The sequence below is a fragment of the Phaethon aethereus genome, assembly GCF_964289735.1.
Source record: "Phaethon aethereus genome assembly, chromosome: 2".
NCBI lineage: Eukaryota > Metazoa > Chordata > Aves > Phaethontiformes > Phaethontidae > Phaethon > Phaethon aethereus.
In genome coordinates, this window is record NC_138582.1 from 137,729,233 (window position 1) to 137,752,712 (window position 23,480).

General features: G+C 37.4%; 1 protein-coding gene across 1 annotated transcript in view; it reads right to left on the reverse strand.

The window, feature by feature from the left end:
• Nucleotides 1-23,480, reverse strand: part of HDAC9 (histone deacetylase 9) — a gene marked incomplete at its 3' end in the record, with an annotated part of 225,766 nt that overhangs the window by 116,078 nt on the left and 86,208 nt on the right. The window contains exons 12-14 of the mRNA XM_081996501.1: nucleotides 21,696-21,829; nucleotides 13,904-14,024; nucleotides 8,282-8,331 (exon numbers count right to left, since the gene is read on the reverse strand). Coding sequence (XP_081852627.1) covers nucleotides 8,282-8,331; nucleotides 13,904-14,024; nucleotides 21,696-21,829 — 305 coding nt within the window. The remainder of the gene's footprint in view (nucleotides 1-8,281; nucleotides 8,332-13,903; nucleotides 14,025-21,695; nucleotides 21,830-23,480) is intronic.

Sequence of the window (23,480 nt, forward strand, 5' to 3'; positions counted from 1 at the left end):
GTTTTACCTGGAAATAGTGACCTAACTTGTAACGCTTTTATAAATCAAAAGCGATTTTCAGAAAATACTCAGCAAAAAAATTATAGGTAAAAATAAATACATGAAAGCCTAGCAGAGTTACTGATGGTGGTAGTCAGCCACTGATAAAAAGCAGCACCCCTACTTCTGTACAAATGGAATTCACCTGAGGTTTTATAAAAAAGCAAGTAAATACATGTGGTCTGTATTAAAAAATAAATAGTTTTGTATTCAAAATGAGAATCAGAAAAGAATCAGGCTAAGTCAAGCTAAAGCCTGAATAGAATAATATCTTCAGAAGAAATAGTTTGATTCAGTTACTCTCTTAAACTAACTTTTATGATAGGCATTCAGAATCTGTGGGTCTCATAAAGCATACATTAGACACCCTAAAGGATCTCAAAACCTTAGTGAAACAGTGATGTGTGGATCATTGGTAGGGGGAATGGAGGGAGGATAGCATGGATTAGTTGTGGATTAGAACTTGTTTTTAGAAAAAACTCATAAATAAAACACTTAGGCCCAGATTCAAGTCTCAGATATGTGGCATATATCACCAGATGCTTGTAAAAATGTTACTGCACTTTCAGACCTAGCCCTGAGTACTCTATTAATTTAACTTGACATTTGTTTTAGTGTTTAATGGATTAGTGTGTGAAAATGCTCGTGCAACTGCCGCCTTATGTTTGGTCATGCAGTTTCCAGGAGTTAACGGGCAAATAGAAAAACGTGTAGTTGGTCATAATGCACACAGTTACAGAAAATACAACTTTTCTGTGCAGAATTCAAGCCTTATTTTTTAAAAGTTTGATCATTTGCTGCTGAACACGTTTTAGCAATACATAACATTAAAGCTTTCTTCTTGGATGTAGATGATCTTTATGTTAGAGGCCACCATGGAGCTATGCTAGAACCTGGTGTTCATTCAGACAAGCAACACATGAACGTTCCCTCTTCAGAGAGCTTTTCTGTCTGTCTTGGGGGCTAAATTCTATCAATAAACACATGATGTGTTTTTAAAGTGCAAATGTGAATTCTGCTTTAGTTACAGAATTCCCATCAAATCCATATGTGTGTGTGTGCGATTAAGTCTGGGGAGAGTGAATAGTATTAGTAAATTGTATATGATACTATTCCACTATTTACATTTAACATATGTGTGTGTGTATATATATATAAAAAAAATATTTCATGTTCTGGCAATTAAGAGGGTTTCTTTGCATAATGCTGGCCTTTGGCAACACAATAACTTTTAGGAAACGCACAAAATTAGGTAAGACCTTCAAAGGTTTGACTTTATGGTAGTTCATTAATGTCACAATAATTTTCTCTGTTCCATGCACTGTATCTTTGTTTACAATTTGAATCTGGTCTAGTATGCAGGAAAAAAGGTCTTCTGTTAAAACGGGCAAAAACATTATCTGAGGGACCAAACTCTATATTTCATGAGTTGGCAGAGTACCACCCCTGACCTTTCTATCCTTGCCTGCTACAAGTTAAGCAGTCTGGGACTATTCTGAAATATTCTGTTCTGCCTGCAGCAATGCCAAAGAGCTATGTCTCTCAGGTGAACAGTTTCGCCTCTGACTGGTCTAAATGTAAAGCTCTGCAGTGGATGGCGTAGGGCCACCTCTGTGCCATGGAAGGACAAAAAATGTGTGGATGTGGCGCTTCAGGACATGGTTTAGGGGACATGGTGGCGCTGGATTAATGGTTGGACTTGATGATCTTGAAGGTCCTTTCCAACCTAGTGATTCTGTGATTCTGTTACAGGAATGGGACAAAATACCTACCTTTTAGTGTGAAGAGACATTTTCCTTTTTTTGTGGCCATGGTATTGATATGCTAAATGCAGCACTTCATCCTTGCCCAGAGGTGAGACACCATTGCACTTTACATATCCAGAGATGAAGTCTCTGTACCACAGTAAAGGAAGAACATCTATTTCCTGCTCTGATCATCCAGATTCTTGTTATCACACTTGTTAACTTTTTTTTCCTAAAATGAATATGCCTAAAATTAGGAACTTTTTTGCTTTAAGTCCCTGCCAATGAAGGAAATCAAGCACCTCCAGTCAGTTCTGATCTTAGGTGCACTGACTCCTGCTCTAGTGATGCACATGGCTCCCTAATGGTTATATAGGCAAGCAAGGGTGGCCAGGGTCCTGCTTTGGCTGTTTCAGTAATTTGTCTAAAATTAGGTACGTGAAGCTGGAAAAATGAGTCTTCAGAGAACTGCAGTGGTTCTGAAGTGAAAGCAAGTAAATGTGCAGGTTTCCCCTTATTTCCCTGTTCTTTAGTTTGCCCACTGAAGGAAGCTGTGAGCTTGTCAGCTAGAAAGCCTACAATTCTCTACACATGAGAGCTTGACTGTTCCTACAAAACGTAGTCTGCTGAAACAGCTGGCTTTCATGAATTGCCAGTACTGATGGGTATGCCACCTAAAACTGCGTTCATCAGAGCAACTGGGAGTATGTTACACCCTCATTCCCTTGTCCTGTGGATAACCTAAATAGGTTTATCTGCAACTGCACTTAGTGGATGAACACACAGACCCTTAAATGCTCCGGGATAACAAGCCTCGAGCCCTCGCTCTGTTTCCATCCCCACTGGCCTTAAGTTGTGCCTTGGGGTCGTACTAGGATGGCCTTTTTGACCACGTATTTTGATGACTTCTGCAGAAAATATCACACAGTCAATGCCGTGTAACTGTGAGTCCTAAACAGTCGTGCAAAACTATTGCCTGTGAAGTTGTTTCAATTAAATTTTGGAATTTCTTTAGGGATGATGTAGCTGCCAGAGAGGCTTAGGAGGTAAACAAGTCTTTTATTCCCAGAAGTCTCCCACAATCTGCTCCAAAATGTTGTAACTGGAAAATTTTAGTAGATTAATAAGGCCACTCAGGCAAGTAGTTTAAATTAATAGGTGAATATATTGGCAGCATGGCAATAATATGGCAGCATTAATGATTTCACAATAGAAGACATCATATTGAGTAGCTGAGCTTCTAGGAATAACAGATTGCTTTCCCCAAACCAGGAAACAGACATATTTTTGGTTGATATTATGCAAGGACTATACCTATTTTGGTACAGCTTGGGATGTAGGGGAAGGAAGTTAATTGTAACACCTGTGTGGAGGTGATGTTTAATTTGAGTGCCCAAACCATAGGCAGTCTGATTTCTTTACAGCCAGATTTGCATGCAGATATAAGGACAGACTCCAAAGCAACCTGGAGCCTAAAATTTGCTACAAGGAGACAATGTTATCACCAATACTTTCTTAATTTTTACACTATTGTACTATGGTAATGCAACTAGGTTGGTACCATTAGCTCTTGTACAAATAACAGGAATGAGGAGTCATAATGTGTAAAGACTGAAAATTCTTCCTGAGTCCAGATTGAGAATATCAAGGGAAGAAGCAGAAGAAGAAGATCTGAGAAGCAGCAGAAAAAAATTTGTTGCCTGGATGACTTACTAAAGTTGTGTACCAGTGAAATTTAGTCTTTCTTGTTGCTCTTCTTCCTGTGTGGTCAGGACAAAAAAGTAGTACTGTCCAGCTACCACAGCAAGGAATGGCAGGAAGAAATTCAACATTCAGAAAATATGAATATTTTGTATGTTTTGTAAAAATGTAGAGAGATTTTATAGCTTTACATTCTGTGCAGCTCACTAAATGTTTATTCTGCAAAAGTCTGATTTCTTGCAGACTGGTGGTGTTCTCCCCCAGCTCCTCCTCGTGCAATTTAAAGATCTGACTTTACACATTACAGGTTTGGAGCAGTGTCTTTTGAGGGTGGGGGAGAGCAGGGAGGGATTGGATAACTGCCCAATTTCATATGATAAAAGTGAAATTCTCTTCTGTCTGCAGGACAATCCCCAGGGAACAACGTATGAAACCCAAACTTAAATAAAATCATATCCTGTTTGCAAACATCATATTCCCTTTGCTTCTCAGTAATCTGGACCCATAAACCCCAGCACAGCTTGAGAGCCCATTCCTCATCTAAACAAATGCCATAAGCCCCTTTATACTTTTACAACCATGTCAGAAAATAATATTGACTGCCAATAGTGATGTGATTGGAGTTGCCTCCTCTGAGCCATAAAAGAAGCAGTCTGTTATCAATTTCTCTAAATGCATCAAGGGAATTATGGGTCGGTTCAGTTCCAAGTTATAAATGACAATTCAAAAGCCGCAGAAGTGTTTGAAGCTGGGAGCCGATGATGACATTATCATAAAAGCCTGCTCTTCTTTGCTTTTGTGGGTTTTTTTGCCTATCAACTAGACAAAAAAATATGGCTGAGAAATGACTTCAAGATTTCTTCACACAGCAGCAGGTCAAACAGGCAGGAAAACAATCACTATTTTTAGTGACAGACTGAGGCAAGGAGATGAAACTTACTCTCATTAAAAGTAGATTTCTGCTTCTCTCATTGTCATTTTCACAGCACAACAAAAGGGGAAGAATTGCAATAGATGGATGCATTGATCAAATGATCAGTTATAGCTCTAGCGGCTGTTTACGGATGAAAAATTGTGGAATGGTCTGATAATCCACAGAACCAAAAAGTAATTTGTGATTATTCTCCCCATTTGGCCACTTCACCTGCAATCTACCCACCTCTCCTGGAAAACTTTTCACATTCCAAACCTCTGACCAGCTGCAAGAAACCATCTCTTGTTATTAAAACTTCTGGCCACGGAGCTGCTAGTCTCTCTCCAAGACAAGGAATTTCATCCCCCCGGCATTAGAATTCTTTAACAACAGTTAGTTCTGGAACAGCGTTAAGTTTGAAAAAAGAATAAAAAGCATTATTGCAAGAGGGAGGTCCCATACTTCAGCGGATGTTATACTGCTGAGCCTGGATAGTCCTCTGATAAAAAATTAACCAGCATTGAAAGAAAACCTGTTATGGGCAAATTTAGGAGGTTAGATTCAGACAATTTTTTTTCTCTCTCTGTGAGACCTGTTCAGTTTGGCTGTATGGCAAACATACATGTTTGGCGGTATGAAACAGCTTTGTGCTCTTAGAGAAAAGAGCTAATTATTACTTATATAGTTTCTTATAAAACTGTAAACTTTATTGTTTAATTTCTTCTGAAAGCCTAACATATACCAAGCAAAATTCGCCAATGACCCTGACATGAACAGTCCCTATCACTACTTGAAAGAAAATCCATATGGATGAAAAATGTTTACAAAATCAGTAGCTCTACATGCATTTTGCACTGGTACAAAAGATTTAGAGCCATCATGGAATAGGATAAGAAAATATTAGTTATGGACACTGCCTCTTGTTTGCTTCTCAAATTGCTTGAAAAAACTTTCTTTTACTATAGTTGTAAGTAGCGTCCAGAGAAGAGGATCCCTGATCTTGACTGAAGTTTATTGGTGCTGTTAGAAGAGAGATAACAACAAAATCAATAATATAGTAGAATTCAAAGTTACAGAGGTTAGTCAGACCTTTGTTTGTGAACAATGCAAGCCATCCCAAACTCATGTCCATATAGTCTGCATAGCCCATCAGCTGACCACGTCTTCAATGCTTGTGAAGTCCTAGGTTCCAGTCCTTGCTCCAAAAGCAGTTTCCGTTTGATCCAGTGATTCTTTCATGTGAAATATATAAGCTATTTCTGGAGCAGGGGCTCAGAGCTAGGACTTCACATTATTTATAAATGTATGATAGGTAGATCATAGCCTTAGATACATGGGCTTTATCCTACTTATGCACTGTCTTACTGGCCCAGTGCTCTTTCCAAGAGTGGCACAGCTTCAGTGCATGGTGTGGGGGTCCCTAACCATTAAACAGTCTACGATCTCTTCAGTGGTAACAACATCCACTAGGAGGTGGGAGCTCTGGTATTAAATCCAGCCTGGCAGTGGAGAGAAATGAGCCTCGGTTTCCCATTCCCTGTGCAAGTAGTCTAACCACTAATCTACTTGATAATAGAAGAGCTGCATAATAACAGACAGCAAGGTTCCCATATGGTTAGAAGACAATAGGATCAAAGAGCTCTAAAAACCATCGTTCAAGAGGCAGCCATAAAGTCTCCTGCAAGAATGGGAGTCTTTTTTTCTTAAAACTTTCTCATTGTATTCTTTAGGAAACAAGTAAGCAAGCAAGCAAACAAGAAAATAAGTAAGAACAAAAATTTAAAAAATTAATTCTTCCATCCCTACTTAAAATCTTTGCATGAAGTACTCTTACTGCTTTACACTGATTACTGCTTTTTAACCCTGAACTAAGTTGAAAGCTCCTAAGTAGCAATGCTTCTTTCTTTCCACCATAATTTTTGAAAGTAGAGTTAAAAATTGCTTTCCACATAGTTTGAAGCAGCTCCCTTTCCCAGAGCTCATCTTAACCAATAGACAGCTAAATATCACTGAAAGAGAGCTCCTAATCTGATTATTTACCTTGAAAAAGGTCATAACCCATCCCTTTAAGAGCCCCACAGCAAGCCTGACAATAATAATATGTAGAAAGGCAAACAAACTAGAAAAAAAAAAAAAAAAAGATCCATTTCTACAACATGTTCTTTAATCCAATTTCCATGATTTTAAATAAAAAATAAAGCAAACAGGCTCAAAATAGTATAGATAAAATTAAGTGCTTAAAAAATGAAGTAATAATGAGCATTTCTGACTTGTCTTAGCTTTAGAATAGACAACATACTTTCATTAGTAGAAGGATTTCAAAGCACATCTCTATTCTTGATTTTTAATATCATAATAACTTGTTTCATAGAAAAATCTTGTATTTTAATTTTCAAAGCATACCACAATCCTATTTACTTTCCAAAGCCCTCAAAAATATTTGTCAAATTTTACATCGATTTCTCTTTACTCAGAAACCTGAATAACATTCTTTCTCAATTTTATTCATCTCCTGCTCAATTTTATCTAAACTTCTTAATAATAGCAACAACAGTGTGAAAAACTACCTTTTTTATACAGAAATGTGTGCATATATGTGTGTATGTGCATATGTGCACATGGTAGTGAACAGAGGTCCGTGTGGACATGCATGTCTGTGTGTCAATGTGTAATGTTATCTCATCCACATACAGAAATTACCTCCAATTTTCAAAATTAGCAAGTGACTAGTCAACAAGTTCCAAATTTTAGGCAGAATCCCCACAAGTTAAGTTCACAGTAGAGGAGCTGGAATCATTACCATGTCCTGACTCTTTGTTCCTTAACTCATAGTTCAGAAATCCTCAAAAATTACTAAATGTTGAAAGCTAAATATGATTTTTTCTCTTTCATGTATTAAAACCTTACAAAATGAGTATTTCTTCTGTCAGATATCTCATAATAAAAATACCACTATAAACGAGTATGGTATGGAATTTATCCTTTGTGAAGGCTAAAAGTAAATAAAACTTTAGAAGGTTGCATTGGAAATTGACCTCCAGAGGTTGTGGAGGTCTTTTTTAATTTTTATTCCTGCATACTGAGGAACAGTGAAAGGGAACTAAAACATATATGCATAATCCAGCCAACCCATCAATATCGCAATATCATCATTTCACTTTGATATTGCTGACATCGTAAAATAATGGATCCAGCTGGATCAAAAGTGTAGAATACTTTTGGGTGAAAAACCCCTGTACATGAAAAATCGTTTCTCCATTCTACATGTTTTTTCAATAATTTAGATTAATTCTTTCACCTAGGGTTGCAACAGATTTTTGTCTGCAGATTTTTGTCTGCTGTGTCCTAGTAAAGGACAAGCAAGCTTGTATTTCAGAATTAATCCATTTCAAAACAGGAGATAAAAATGCTCAAATAATTTATTAGTTTAACAATATCCAAGTTATTAGCTAGCAGCTAATGAGCACTTCTCATGCTAAATGTTATCTTTGATAATTTGTTTGTCCTTTCTGAGAAATGTGAAGTTATATTTACTTCTCAAGAGTAAACAAAACAGCTTCTCCAAAGCTCATTCTGCTGTAACAATTGCACCCATGTTACTTTCCTCAAAAATAGGGCTTATGTGAAAAACCCAACGTGGGACAATGAAGAAATGTACACATTACCACAAAATATGTTTCTATCTAACTATTCCATATGCTTATTGTAATGTACTGTCTTCTGTGTCTTTGAAAACACAGTATGACAATGTCTCAGGCTTCATCGACATTTTTTATCAGCTTCTGAAGACTTTGAACTGATAATGCAATAGTGTTATAGAATTTGTGAATGAATACATATGTTGCCTGCTGTCCCTCTTGTGAAAAAACAAACATCTACTTACCCCAAGTCCCCCACAAGGCAACAAGGAAAAGAGTTTTTGAGACACGTTTCCTATATATTAAAGAAAAAAAGAAACAATAAGCATCATTTATCAAAAAGACATGTAAATACTGGAACAGTAATCACTCTTTACATTAATTCAGATTTCAGTATCACACAATGAAAATACCATATAATGGAATAAAAAATATTAATAGCATATTAGAAAGCAAATCAGCCATGGGACATTTAAGGTACTCTTTTGCAATAGTGACAAATCTTAAGATTGGTGAACAGCAGTTTCAAAGGAGGATAATGACCACATCTCCACAGAACGTCACTCCGAACTAAGGCGACTAGTCATCCCAGTATCTGTAGCTGATAAGCAGCTTGTCTAAGCTAGTCATCTCAGCTTCTTCTAGAGCCAGTGGAGTGAGGTAGGCACCTCTACCCAGCCTAGATGACTGATGGGATGAATTATACCTGAGAAGTGCCTGTTTCTTTTCACTGACAACCGAGGGAACCTCATTAAGTTTACATGAAACTGATGACTAATTTCTTAACTTCATCTCTCCAAAAAGCTTCTCCTTTGAAAATCGCAGTCTTAGTCTTCCTACCTATGCAAAAATGCTGTTCTCTTCATTTACATACCATCAATGATTACGTTAATAATTTTAAAACACAAAATGAAATACTACTTGTTTCACTGTTACTCTGTAAATACATTCTACTAAAGGGAACAAAAACTTAATAGCCTTCAGAATCTAATTTCTAACTTACTTTGCTCTGTACATTAGAGAATGTGATAGGATTTATCTTAATATTTATACTCACTTTTTATTCATTCATGTTTTCTTTTTTTTGTACCACTAAACTCACTGTTTCTCTTGATAAGGACAATATGAAAACTGGGTACGATCTCAGGATTTGATGCAGTTCCTATTCCAGTACGTAATCTGATCCTAAGGCAGCTGTGGAAGAGAACATAGGCTTTTCCCCTGCCATATCACAGAACTGTCTTTGTAACTTTGCCATCTGGAGGAAACGTTAGATAGTGAATCACTCGAGTTACCTAGAGGAGCCACCCATTGTTATGGAAGGGGCGAACGCTGCAGTTACTCATGTTTAGCAGGTGCCAATGAAACGCATAAAGACAATTATAAGCCATCATCTTTGAAGTACAAGAGACCAGACTGCAAGGTCTGAGATGAAGAAAAGTGCTTCACACTTTGAGTAAAATCCAAGATGCATTTTTAACCGACTAGAGGCCTTTGATCAGTTTGCACGGTGCGAGAGAAGCCAAACAAAACCTCCTGTGGAGCTACCAGGGGAAATGCAGGTGCAGCAGCTATGCAGAGTATTCTCATACTGTGAGTCCTAATGGCCCCAGACATGCAAGGAAATGTTGGCTGCAGGAGATTGTCAGAGCAGAAGCACAGGAGGAGTTTCCAGATCTCTTGCTAAACAGATCCAGAGACCAATATGAACAGCAATTTTTCACTTTTTACTGTGGGGAAGATCAAAAAGTCTTGAGCAGGTAACTAAAAAATTAGTGCTGTTAAAATGCTAGGAGATATTAATGGAAACATAAGATGTAATTTGAGATAAAAGAAGGCATTTTTAGAATATTGAATGACTAGACCTGTTTTCTTAAATTCCATTGCAGAGGTGGGACATAAGAGAGAACAGATGAATTCTCATTTATCTCCCTGCAGTCGGGCACATTGTGCATGGTAAACACTATTAAAAACAACAAACACGAAGTAAAAACAGGAAAGCAGATGGTGATCTGTTCGATCAACAGATATGCTAAAACAGGGGAAAACTAGCATGAAGCCTTTTCAGTGTATGAAGAAACTTGCCAGGATACTAACTTCTTACTGCATGATAGTCAAAAAAATCAGATAACAGACTTTGCAGAACAAGAAAAACATTGAGATTTCATGAAAAGAACAGTGGGGAAAAGTTCTACTAAGAGAGAGTGAGACCATCACTTAAGTAGCCCTACAAAAAGGAAAGAGCTCAGAACACTCCTTGTCATAAATAAAGATCAGTAGAAAAAGCAAACCCTGGAAATGAATCAACGTGAGAATTTCACATAATGTTTAGAGCTGATGCCCCAGCAGAACTTGGTAAATAGCAGTCATTTTCAAGTAACACTTCTCCACACCCCAGGATACCTCCATAATAATAATTAAAAAAATATTGTGATACTTCAATTAAGATAGAAGACAAATTTTAAATAATCATACATCTTTTGGCTTTGCATCAGGACAGAGTTTGCAGTCACCGACAAATCACTTCAGAAAAAAGATCTTTTAGAGAATATTCAGCACAACAATTTACTGATAGAGCTAGAAAAATTATCCAAGATTTGTAGTCTAAAATTTCAACCCACAAAGGCAGTAGAAGATCTTTAGATAAATTAGGTGCTGAGGCACCCATCACTGACTGAGGTCAGGGCCCCTACAGACATCAAGGAAGCTGCTTAGGAGGTTGACAATTGGTGACTGAGAGTCTGATGAGCAGGAAAAGTGATGGACAAAAACTTTCTTTAAAAACAAAACAAAACAAAACAAATTAAGCTGTTCACTTGTGAAAAGGCACAGTTTGAGGAATCTGATTGTTTTCAGTATTATCTCTCAAGAACGAAGCCATTTCTGCTAACGGGTCATTTTTTCACTAACTTGAAATTGCAATTGCACAGATGGTCTGTGAATATATCTTTTAGTTGTGCTCTAAATACCGCTTTGCTGTCAGGGATGTGTTAACAATGTATTTCTCACTTTTACAAACTTGTAATCATTGGAAACTTGATTTTTAGAAACACTTTCTTAATTATGGATGGAGAGGGAAAAAGCAAACAAATTTGTAAGACCTGTTTGATAACTATTCTACCCTTGAGCTTATTCAGAGGTTTGAAAGGTTGTATTCTGTCATGTGAAACCATAACGTGATGTGACACATAGTCTGCGTATTAGTTTCCTTCATGTCAAGACAACGTAATGCAACATAACATGTTGCTTAACACACCACACTGAAATACGATCAGTCAAAAGCTTAACTATGCAATAGTGTAGAAGTTGAAGTGATCATTTGCAATAGCTGCATTTGTAGGCCCCGGTGCAAAGCAAATAAAGCCCAGTTTATACTCTGAAGGCATTAAGAATATATGAACTATAACTGTGTGCATAATTCTCACTGATTTCAGTAGTTTACAGCCGTTTTGCTTTGCATTCTTCCAGAACAGAGCTTTTTTTCCTGAACAGGGACACTGAAATAAGCATTTATTGACAAGTAGCCCATTTCTAGCCCTAGTTGTATTTAAATCTTGTTCCTTCAAGTGTTTCTTTTCTGTCTGAAAGGTACAGAAGCTGCTTGCTAGCAACAAAAAAAAAAAACCCAAACAAAAAAACCAAAACACTTTCAGACAATGCAGATGTACTCTTCTGAACAGGGACAGGGAACAAACGCTTTTCTGGGGCACAAGTGGAGAACAAACGGTCCCTCTGTCTTTTTGGGTGGGTAGAAGAGTAAGGGAAAGAATGGGTAGGTCCTCCTTTGCATTAGGATGCAAAGCCATAATTTAATGGAACAATTTCTGTAGCAAAAAATGCACTTTCATTGAAACAGAAATGTTTTATGAGATGATGTTGTTATTGATGGCATTTTTGATGAGAAACATTTCCTCTAGATATTTCTTCTTTGCTACACATCATTTTGAATTTCTGTACTATACCAAGATGTTAATTTTAATGTCAGGATTGGTTAGATTCAACCTCACTGAACTGGGGACAATAAAAGGTGGAACAGTCACAGTGCATTTTGGAAAAATGTAAGAGACAATTAAGTTCCTTTATACAAGAGTCTGAAAGCTCAAATGATTAGAGCTTCCAGCCAGAAAACAGGCACATGTAAAAGCATGTGGGAAGGAGTTTCATTGACTGTTGTCTTGGTAAAAGGCCATGTGAGAGGCAGCAAGAAAACATCCTAGAAACAGAGACAGAAAAGGGCAATAAGCCAACGATATACTCAGAATATATGCTAGGAGTGTGATCTTGATATAAACGCAGAGAGTAAATGTTTTGGACTAAGTGTCAAGTGAAAAAGGCAAAGAGTGTCGAGTAAAGAGCTGTGGGCAGAGAAACGGTTTTCTGAGATTGGGTAAACAAATCTTCCTGCATTTTCTGCATTCTCTACACACATGTGGAAACACAGCAAGAATACCTGGGTCCATTCTTTTTTTCACCTTGTAGCTGAGCTATACACTGCATCCTATATGGTGGTCAACCACCGGGATCCAAAATGGGAACAATATTTTATATCAGTGTATCTTGTATAAAATAATGTAAAAATTAAAATTAAATTAATTAAAAGCAATAAAATTGAAATGAAATGCTTGACTCTATCAAAACAGAACATTTTGACAATGTTGATGAACTCAAATCAAAATGTTTCCAAATTTTTATTTTGCAGGAATTTAGAGTTTTTTCTTGGAAACATTTTTTTTTTTTTTTAAGGGGGATTTCCTACCTTGGAAATTGAAGCTCCTGAGAATCTATCATACTGTAAGTATTCTTGTTTTAATGTTGCCTTGGCTAAGAAGATGTATAAACTTACATAACAGTGCAATCAAGACATTTTTCTTATCTACTGTTATGACTCACTGAAGCAACAGTCTGCCTTAGGGACGAAACTCTTAGCATTAGTTTCCAAAGCAAAATAATTGCTGTGTATTACTAGAAGTGTGGCAGCAATTTCTTTTGATGGTTAGTATTGTTTTTGTCTGGGTTGGGTTTCGATACATTTAGGAAAAACTCCACATCTTAGCGTAAGTGTTATAAAAATAGCTGAGAATTAGTGTGTTGCCTCCAGTGTGCTGGGACATAAAGGGCAGGATTTCACTCACAGATTATTTCCAAAATGCACTACTTTTTTGCATGTTTCCTTTCACATTCTCTGTAGCAAGTCGATCTGCTACATTCATGGCAGAGCTCAACTTAACGGTACTTTTCTATTATAAAAAGCATACACTGAGCATGGGCAGTGGGTGAAGATATTTGATGTGAAAATCCTGACAGTTTTCTGCTATTCTGTACATCCATAGGTCTATTTAGTATTTTAATGTGTTTTTTCCCCCTGTTATTCAGAAAGACCTCATATCCTGCATAACGGGAAGGCACTAACATAAAGTTAACTTATCAGCAAGACTTAGGCATGGTATCTGCACTCGGCATGGCTGAAATAATTGAAATACAGCAAATGAGAACAGCAAACAAGCAATTCTGACAAGCAAGTGTATCTTAAACTCCCGTTTTCAAATCAAAGAGCACAAGGAGATAGAAGACCAACTGTGTTCAAAATTGCCATTGACCTCTGATGGAGAACAAATTACAGTAAAGGGTTAACACTTCGATGATTTTTGAAGCGAATGAGGAGAAACGTCTATTGCTGCTTTCCAGCCTGTGCATTTTGCTAATCTATATTTGGCTTCCATTGTAACATTCTCCTTCCACATAGCAATGCATTTGGAAAAAGTGAATTTTTGTCACACTGCTTGCCAAGTATTTTAAACTGACACCAGCTATGACTAATGACAGTGCTGGAATGTGCTGTTCTCAGTAGAATAGAGGCCTGTACAGACCTAGGAGTTTCCTGGGGTCCAGCTTCTGTCTGTTCAGGGGGCTGGTGCCATACAGCAGTGAATGATGTTCAGAGTGAACCAGCTGTATTTCCTCCAGACTGGCTTTTCGACCTCGAATTCGCTGAAAGAAAACAGCAGAGGCCTACAATATTCCACTGACAATATTTAGGGAGGAAAAAAAAAAAAAGTAAAGGTCCGAAATAACATTCAGTATGATTAATAATGGGTTGAAATTGCGTCATGCAGGAATGTGACACTGATTTGTTTATTAAAGTAATGCTATATGAAAAACAAATGCATGCGTGGTTTATCACAAATGCTTCACTTAAGTCTTAGCAGAGTTAACTTAACACAGGGTTTCACATAAAAGAAAAAGAAAAGATTCTGCCTCTTTTCTACATTATAGAGAGAAGAGAAACAAACCAAAAGGTAAAATATTTCTTAAGTAAGAAATTTGGCTAGAAAAAATGTAGTTTAAAGAGCAAAAACTTATTCACACCTCTAAGCTGCAGATGTGTTCTGAACAAGGATTAATGTTTCTTGCATTACTACTAGTACTTGTAATTCATGCTGCTAGGAAGAACAAATTCACAGTGAGGAGAGCCAGGGAGCAGAAGAAAATTAAAATTTAAATGCTTTAATAAAATATTTCTTTTTTTTTTTTTTACTGTGTGTTTGATATCCCAGGATCATTTTTGCTGTTACACATGCTGACTCACTTTCTTCTTTACATTTTTGTAAGTGTAGTTTGTCTCTTCAACCTTTTCTCCAGCCTGTACTCTCCCCACTTAAATCAGTGTTAAAAAATCTGGGATGTCTTTCTGTAAATTCATTGAAATTTAATCAGTTTAGGAAAGGAGAGAGACAGGAAAGAAGGAAGAAAAGATAAAAGTAACACTTTCTTATTCAGCAGATGTGTTCCTTGTATGTATTTGGAGTTACAGCTTGTCATAAAAGTACTTCCTTCTCTGCTTCTGTTAGTGCTGCACAGCCTTTGCAGAAACAACATGAAGCACATTTTGTTCAGGTTTGGGCATAATAATCAGCACTGTCAACAAAGTTTGGTCCAAAGATCATCCTTCCTGTTGATATTGGGTAACGCAGAAAGAAAAAAGCTTTTTTTTAAGGTCTTGGACTCTGTTTGCAAAACTGGTCCTTGTGAATACCTGGGGCAAAACCTCTCACAACTTAGATTGTGGATCCATCTGATTGTCAAGGTCTACAGACCTTGCTACAGTTACAGAAGTCATCTAGATAGACCATCCTATTCTTAATAGACTGATTAGCCTGTTATAGAAATACCATTCGATTCTAATTTTCTTAGAGGTCAAGTTGTAATTCTTATTGTATCCATCACCTGCTCACGCACATCAGAAGGCACCAACCTCTTCACTAGGAGAAGAAAGCAATATGATAAATATTAAAGAGTATGTGCACCATGGAAGCAAGGACCTGCCTAGGGGGGATGTCAGAAGAGCCATGCACAATTTATATTAAGCAGTTGCAATTTTTTTCTGACTAATCAGGAAAAATGTCCTGAGTTAGATCTAGATGACTGTGGAACAAGCTGCCTCTCAGGGAAATGGTGGAAGCCCTATTTCTTGCAGTGTTTAAAACTTGACTGGACACAGCAGTGGAAAAAACATTTTAGGGAACGATCCAAGAACTAAATGACTTAATAAACCCTTTTTCATCTCTAATTTCTTCAAGCCTCTCCCAGTCTCACATGAGAATTTGTAGCAGTGCACTCACATCCTTTTAACACACAGTTGCACAATCAAATTCAGCACATTATGTTACTTCATGGAGTCAGTAAACTCTGTAATGGTTCTTCTGGGTCAGATAAAATATTTTTCTTCACAAGTGAGGTGACTGGTAACATTTACTCGTTCATCCATTCTCATTAAGGTCTATGTTTCCAATAAGCTGCTTTAAAATCTATATACCCAATTCTCCGCAGCAAAATTGGGAAGGGAGGCCAGCTTTTAGAACAGTTAAAACAAATGTATAACAAAAGTAGAGAGGTATATTATGAAGGTCACATCAAAGAACCTTGAGTAAAATACTCACTCTCTGGTCATATATTTTCTACAAGTTATACAAAAACTGTTTAAGAGATATTTAAGAGAGTTAATTGTCTGGCTCTTTTTAAAGTGCTGTTAAATGCCATATCGCTTTAACTCTAAAAAGACCAACAGCTAGCTGTTATTCTTCCAACAGGATGCTCTGTGATATCCTATGGAGATTCGCACTGAGTAGGGTCTGCAAGTAGCCTCCCCAAAACGTTTTGCCAAGGAGCTTCTTGCTACCCAACGTTGCCAGCCAGGCTGTTTAGGGCAGAAACAGGTTGTGCAGAAGCAGGTTTGGTGCAGAAATAAACCAGCACCAAATAGGTCCCCCCGCTCCAGGCTGCTCCCAGCAGTGAGGTCCCTGAGGCACAGCCAACAGCTGAGCTGCCAGGGCAGGCACAGCCTAGAGCTGCTCTTTCTCCACAGCTTCTCCAGCTCTAACCTTAAGCATCAGCAAGCACATTTACACAGTAAACTGCAGGAGGAAATGGAAGGGTAAACAGTGCACATACGGATGCTCTTTCTGCATTCCCACCTCCTCATTTACTGTTGCTTTCATCCTTGCAATATCTCTGCCTGTCAAGTCATTCAAAATAACATTAAAATTCCAACTATCTAAGGCTCTACACAGAGGAAAAAAAATAATTGATAGTAAAAATTACCTGTAATAATTGCTTAGAACAGTTCTTCTTACACAATGATATCGGGATTTAGCAGATCTACAAAAGCACATATCATGAGTCTGTTGCCAGAATCTGGAATCATGTAACTTCAGTTATGCAAAGCAATAGTTTCTATCTCTCACTGGCATGAGTTATCAGACAACATAACATATGCATTTGTATAACTTTACACATACACTTTCATCCACATCTTTTTTATTTTAAAGCGTCTTTCTTAATTTTCGTCGGCCATGGTAGTATCAAAAGCCTAAAATGTGGTAGAAAGCAGAAAATCGGCAATGAAAAAGAAGAAATAACATAGGAGAACTTATGAACAGTACTTGTTTCATTCAGGGGGATTTGAATACTACATCCATCTACTACATCCTTAGTAGAATGCAACTCATTCTTTTCTAATGTGCATGACGATTTGTGTGTTGACTTTCTCTGACATGCAGTTCCTTCATCAATGGAGACATTTCCAAATCTCAGGAGAGCAAAATACTGTGCCTGAGTGTTTCAAAAATCAGTCTAGAACTAGAAAGTTATTCTCCGAACAAAGGGAAAATGCTTTCACCTTTCGCAGGATTTAAGGTCAAAGAGGACTCTTTAGTCTGGTCTTCGGTTTAAAAGATAACCTCTATTAACCTGAAGATTTTGGTTAGACTTTCATCAGACTAAACTCTTACACAGTCAGAGATTCAAAAAGACAAAGGTGACACTGCCTGTTTCTCTCTGCTAAAGTAACAGGAACTGTTAATATAGCTGAAGTAATATTTCTCACTCGAGTCTCCCAGTGTAAGGTGTCCATTGCCTTTACTGCAGCTATTGTATGAAAATAGTGTCTCTGAAATTCCCTTAGACTATCTAGTTTGTAAACAAGGTCTTCAGAGTCTTTCCTACTTTTCTGGGATTTCTCATAGTTATTAATTTCTCTCGTTTTTAAAAAAACACATAGATACACACTGATTTTGCCAGTCAGTACACCCACATCACTTGCTCTCTCTCCATTATGGGGGAATTGCAAGCAAATCTCTGATATGCATGCACCCACATAGAGATGCATTTATTGTCTTCATGTGTTTTGGTCATCCAGTGCTTAACCTGAATATGTTCAATTTTTGCTCTTAAAGTGTCCTTATGGACTAATTTTCCTGTACTATGGGATTTTTTCATACATTTTAGGCAGACTCAGTCATTTTTAAATCTTTGAATTCTCTCCCCTTTGGTCCATGAGATGTGGACAGCAGGAGGTGTAAGATGTCTCCCTAATTCAGAAAACTACCACAATTGAGATCAAATTCCAGGCTGAAAAGAAAAATGTTGCTGGATCACAGTCCCTGCAGGAAGTAGAGGTGGGGGCACAAAATCGGACCATGTCTACATTCTTCTTTTATTTTCTAAAACTGTGCTGATCAGTGTAGCCTAATGTCAGTCATGTGTGCATAAATTACGGCCCCAAAAGGAGTTATGTAAATACTTCCTCTCCCTAGAACAAGTAGAAAGCAGACACCGCTACCAAAACATAATTCAGTCCTCCTTTTTTTTGTCCCAAAAAACATTGCTCTTGACCAAGAGAAAATTGCAAAAAAAAAAAAGGTAATAGATGTTTTTATGCCAATCTTTGCATCTTTTAGCTGCCCTATTCTGGGACTGCATTCGATAAGTGTCTGTACTACATCTGTCAGCCTTTACCGAACATAGAATAGGTATTTCAGTAAACATACATAAAACTTTTAACCTAATGGAAAAATATTGAATCTGAATTTTATTTTCCCAATACATACATACCAGGATCATAAAAAAGCCCACTACAGGGGGAAATTACTCCATTCTATTGCCCTGGACTTAGTCAGGGACTGGTCTCTCAAATTACACTATCCAGGGCTGGCCATGATTTGAAAGTGTTTCTCCTTTGTCTTGGGAAAACCAACAGAGGAAGCAATCTATGTATTTAGAAAAGTAATATAGTTAAAAAAAATTCCGAAAGCTAGAACTAGTTTCTAGTTGCTAGGATTTAGCAAAATTCCTCTAAACTGTTGTTTGAATAACTCTAGAGCTCAAATGTCTATGGCTAGAAAGATAAAATACAGTCTGGAGAAGCAAGCCCTTTTGGCTGTGCCTGCAGCAGTAAATTAAGCAGTGCCAGGAAACGTTCCCAGGCAGAGGAACACAATCATCTCTACTATTAAATTGCTAAAGTGGTCCTTCGCATCGTTTTGGCTGAGCAGCAACTAGCACTCTCTCAAACAACTCCCAGACACGGTTTGGTCACCGGCACGGGCCAGGAAGCATTGCTGGTAGTATGAACATGGGCCTTTCCATGCCAGTTGGCCGCAGTGGTGGAGACCAGTCCCAGGCACATTTTATTTTGTAGTGAAGGCACAGCTTTGAGTACTCCAGTCAAACCTTGCTATGATTCTAACAAGTTATATTTTAAATATGCTATATATGGGGGCAATACAATTAATATATATAGATAATAGATTAAGTCTATAATAATCTTCCTAGATTAATTTATTAAGTGCAGCAAGCATGGTCTTGGCCCAGTATATATGACTTCCATCATTCCATGCCCAGCTAGAGATCATGGTTCTCTGTGCACTTGGCCAGTCGTGTCTCCAGGGTCATAGGCCTGAGCTGCATGAGAGGGATTAATCCACACCACATGATTTAGGAACCATGCTTTGCTCCCTGTACAGGTAACAAAGATCGTATAGACATAGATTGTACATTTTTGTAAGGGTTTTTTGTTGGATTAAGAAAATAGGGAGGGCCGCCTGGCACAAGCCTGTGTCTAAGGATACACATTTCGCAAGGTAACAAGATCTGAGCTACCTCTGAATTAGCTTTGATCCTTAAACTCCTCATCAGACGAAGAGTGGGACTGCAGCTCTCTTGTGAGACTATTGTTTCAGTAAAAAAGAAAAGGTTCACAGTTGTTGCAGAGGATTTCCTAAGAGGCTGTTTCAGGTTGCTGTTCCTAAGCCGCCCTTCTGGCATGAGGCAGTGCACGTGGCAAAACCCGACCAGTGATCTCCCCCCATCTCCTCAGTCCTGACAGAAACTGTAGGAAATTATTTTGAGAAATACTAATGTCCATGAGGGGGCATTCAGAAGTCAGTAAAAATTGCCCGTGATGTTTTGGCTCAGCATCCTCAGTGTGTTATATTCCAGAATGCAGCTTAATGGAGGCCTGTTATTTCTTGAATAATTCAATAACCACTCCTTTAGTGATACAAGTCATATATTCAGCTGAATAACTTCTCTAAGGAATCAAAGCACTAATTAAGCAAATCACCACATCCTTCTTTATCTTGAAAAGGGAGCAGATTTCAGGATGTGTTTGATGTCAAGCAAGTGCTAGAGAAATCAGTGAAGCAAAGCACAGATTGCATCATCAAATATAATCCTGCCTTTAGCTACATAAGAGCATCTAGACAAACACCAGATATATGCACCAGCTTCACACTGAGGTTCCTCAAAGTTTTATCATCAGAGCTTACATTTGAACAGCTCGTTTCACATTCCAGCTTCATTTCAAAGCACACAATGGGAGTCAAAATTAACTGAATGCCATTCGACATGAAGTGACTTATTTTCCCTCTGTCCACTCACTGTATTTTGCAATACTTAATAGGCAATATTTCAGTTTTTGAAATTGCAGAATTGTAAGAGGAAACTTTACATCTTCCCGGAAACTCTTGGACTGCGTGCACCTCAGACCAACCTATACCGCTTTACCAATTAACACCTTTTCCAGATTCACACAATTTACTGTTCAGCAACATCTGTTTATTAAGGAAGAAATAAATGCATCATAGTGCATTATGGTTTACTTTTTTTATTCCTTTTTTGTCTTTTCTTTATAATACGGATCCTGACTCAACAAGGAAACCAGGCCTTATTTTATTAGAGCACTCAGCTGCATGTTTAACTTACTCTTTAAGTATGTGATCCCACCAAGGAAACCACTCGTGATATGTGGCCCTAAGGGCCTTGCTGAAAGAAAGTTTTCTTGAAGACTGAAAAAATTATCCAAGCCAAAAAAAGAATTAGCCTGTTAGAGTGCTGCCATCTAGTTAGATGAGTGTATACAACAAATCCACTGCATCTCGCTGCCCAGTACGCTAGGCTACCTGCAGAAGATCTTTGTGGACAGTCACTAATAGCTAACCAAAGGAACTTATTGTACCTTTGGGTTTGTAAAAACCTAAATATAGAAAGAAAAGTAATTAAAGAAAATGGAGTATAAGAGCCCTGGCAACTTTGGGATATCCTGCAAAACATGAGCAAAGTTTTGTTGAACTTTGTTAACTTATGCTGCAATGCAGTAAGTACCCTCAACTGCCACAGGCTTCTGCGGAAGCTGGCAGTGCTGCACAACCCCTAGGAAGCAGTGAATGGTAGGACAACACCGTTTTTCAGTAACCCAAGTCATATATGAACATCAGAGCCCACATTTGATTTAAGCATGATGTTTTAATATGCAATTTTGTGAGGGAAATCAAAGCAGAAGAAAGCTCCACATTTGCTCTGATATTGTCTAGAAGACTGCACTTGAATATCTTGGACTTGGTACCCATTGTACACCAGGCAAATGAAAATGCTATGAAAACAGACTTTAGAGTCTGAAATAAGACAAGATGCAATGTGCTTATAGAGTGATAAAAACTACATTTAAAAAAAGCAGTGTTCTATGCTACTATAGAATTAAAATCCCTAGCTGCTTGAAAAAGTTAAGAACTGTGCTATTGAAAGGACTGCACTTGCCATTTGACTACTGCTTATCTACCTTCCTATATCAAGGTGAGAAACAGAGTCATGTCTGGCTTTTTATGTTCTGATGCATGTGGATAAATGACTTTCACTGTGTAAATTCTTTGTCTTCTGATCAGGAAGCATGTTTTCCTAAAATGCATTATTGTAATTTTGTCAGTTATATCCAAATAACTCCTAAGACAAATTACTCTCTTATTACAGAAGTAAGACAGATTTGGGATTTAATACATTTGCCATTTACTTTAACAAGTCAGGTATCTGGTCTTTATTTTTTATTACCTCACACTTGTTTAGCAATCCAGTTTCTTGCAGCCTTGACCAGATGCTTTGGATCCTTCCAGCATGTTCAGGGTGATTCGCGTAGTTGCCACACATACACTGGTGCTTCAGCATCAGACTGTCATACACAACACCTTCAGCACAAAGACAGCACAATAAGAAACAGTAAGTGAAACAAATGCAAATTATACTGTTCTGTGTCATGAATACTTTACCACAACTGGATTTTATTTGACGGAGCAAGATGAAAATTCTGGCTCTTAATTCCCCTTTCCTCTGGGAGACTCTGAATTTTGACTTAAAAGGTACATCTTGTGATATTGATAAGGCATAAAGGAATTCTCAAGAAATTATACTAATAAATGCAATTAACTGTAAAGAAGAAAGAAAATTGGGTGGTGTCCTGTTAAAGCTTTTATGGTTAAAAAAAATTCAGTCCTATTACTGAATCACTTGTTTTGTCTTCCTCTAGTGGGTAAGGTCAGTTAAGGCTGTTAACCTATATATAACAAGAAAAGGTTATATATTTATAGCAGAAAAACCCTTTAAAATAAATTTTGAAATTACAATGCCACTCTGTATTTGTACTGTTTAACTAATACTATATTAACTTCAGATTTCAAAGCATATTAGATGAAACTTTCAGAGAGTTGCAGCAGTGGCAGCCAGAGACCTTTGTCATTAAAAAGAAAAGTTCCACCCAGTACTCAATTAGGACCAAATCCTGTTGTTAGATTGCAATGCAAGGTTCCTTTTGAATTTTCTATGCTCATTTATTCATGGACAGAACAACTTTATGCGGAACAGCTATCGATATCACATTGCTTTGTAGCTATGTATTGGGAGCAAAAGAGTAGGCTCAAGCTAAACTCAATTTTCAAGGCTTTCAAAACAAGTCTGAAACACTGAAAACTTACTTCATTTATTTACTTGTTTGCGTTTCCCTCAGAAATGTCTGGAACAAAAAATATTTTCCTTACCCCTGTGAACCATTTTCATTTGGGAAACATTTGGATTTTTCTTCCCCTTACAGTTGAAAGAGAGTCAAATTAACAATTTCTCCAAGCTGCAAAACTTGGCATTCAAAACCTCTTTCTTATGTGCCACCACTACTGGGGATGCCAACACAGTTCTGGGAAAATTGTGTTAGCCTGCTACTAAAAAGACAGCCAGTGAAGAAAATACAAAATTAAAGTCCAGATTCAACAACATGCTCAGTACCGCCCTTATTCAGCAAAGTTCTTGAATGGATATTGAACTTTAATAAAGTATTTAAAAACTTTAGTGACTAAGAGTCTGTATACATTGTGGGAAACGCAAAGTTAAGGTTCTGAGATAATTCAGTTAGAAGCCAGCCAGAAATTATGCTGCTCTAGAAGTATTTATGCTGCCATATTTCTTAGCTCATGCACTTTAGAACTGATCCTTTGGGATCTTGCTATTTAAGCCAAAACGATAATACAACAATTATGTTTAGCATAAGGAGAATGCAACAATACCTATGTGCAGCATGACTAAATTTATACTAAATGATTAGCTAACAAACAAAATAGTTCATTCACAATAAATTATGGTATTTACTTTCTTCATTTGTTTTCTTTTAAAGCAAAAAAAAAGCCAGTGAAAATCTGGAGCTAATAAATTAATGCAGCTTAAAATCTTTGCTGGCATTGTCAAAGCAGTTAATAATTTCCTTTCTCCACAGTTATTTCCACTTCACCGTTTATAAGCTTTGCTGCTTTACCATCAGGTCTTGTAAGTTATTTGAAATAGCAAGTATGCACA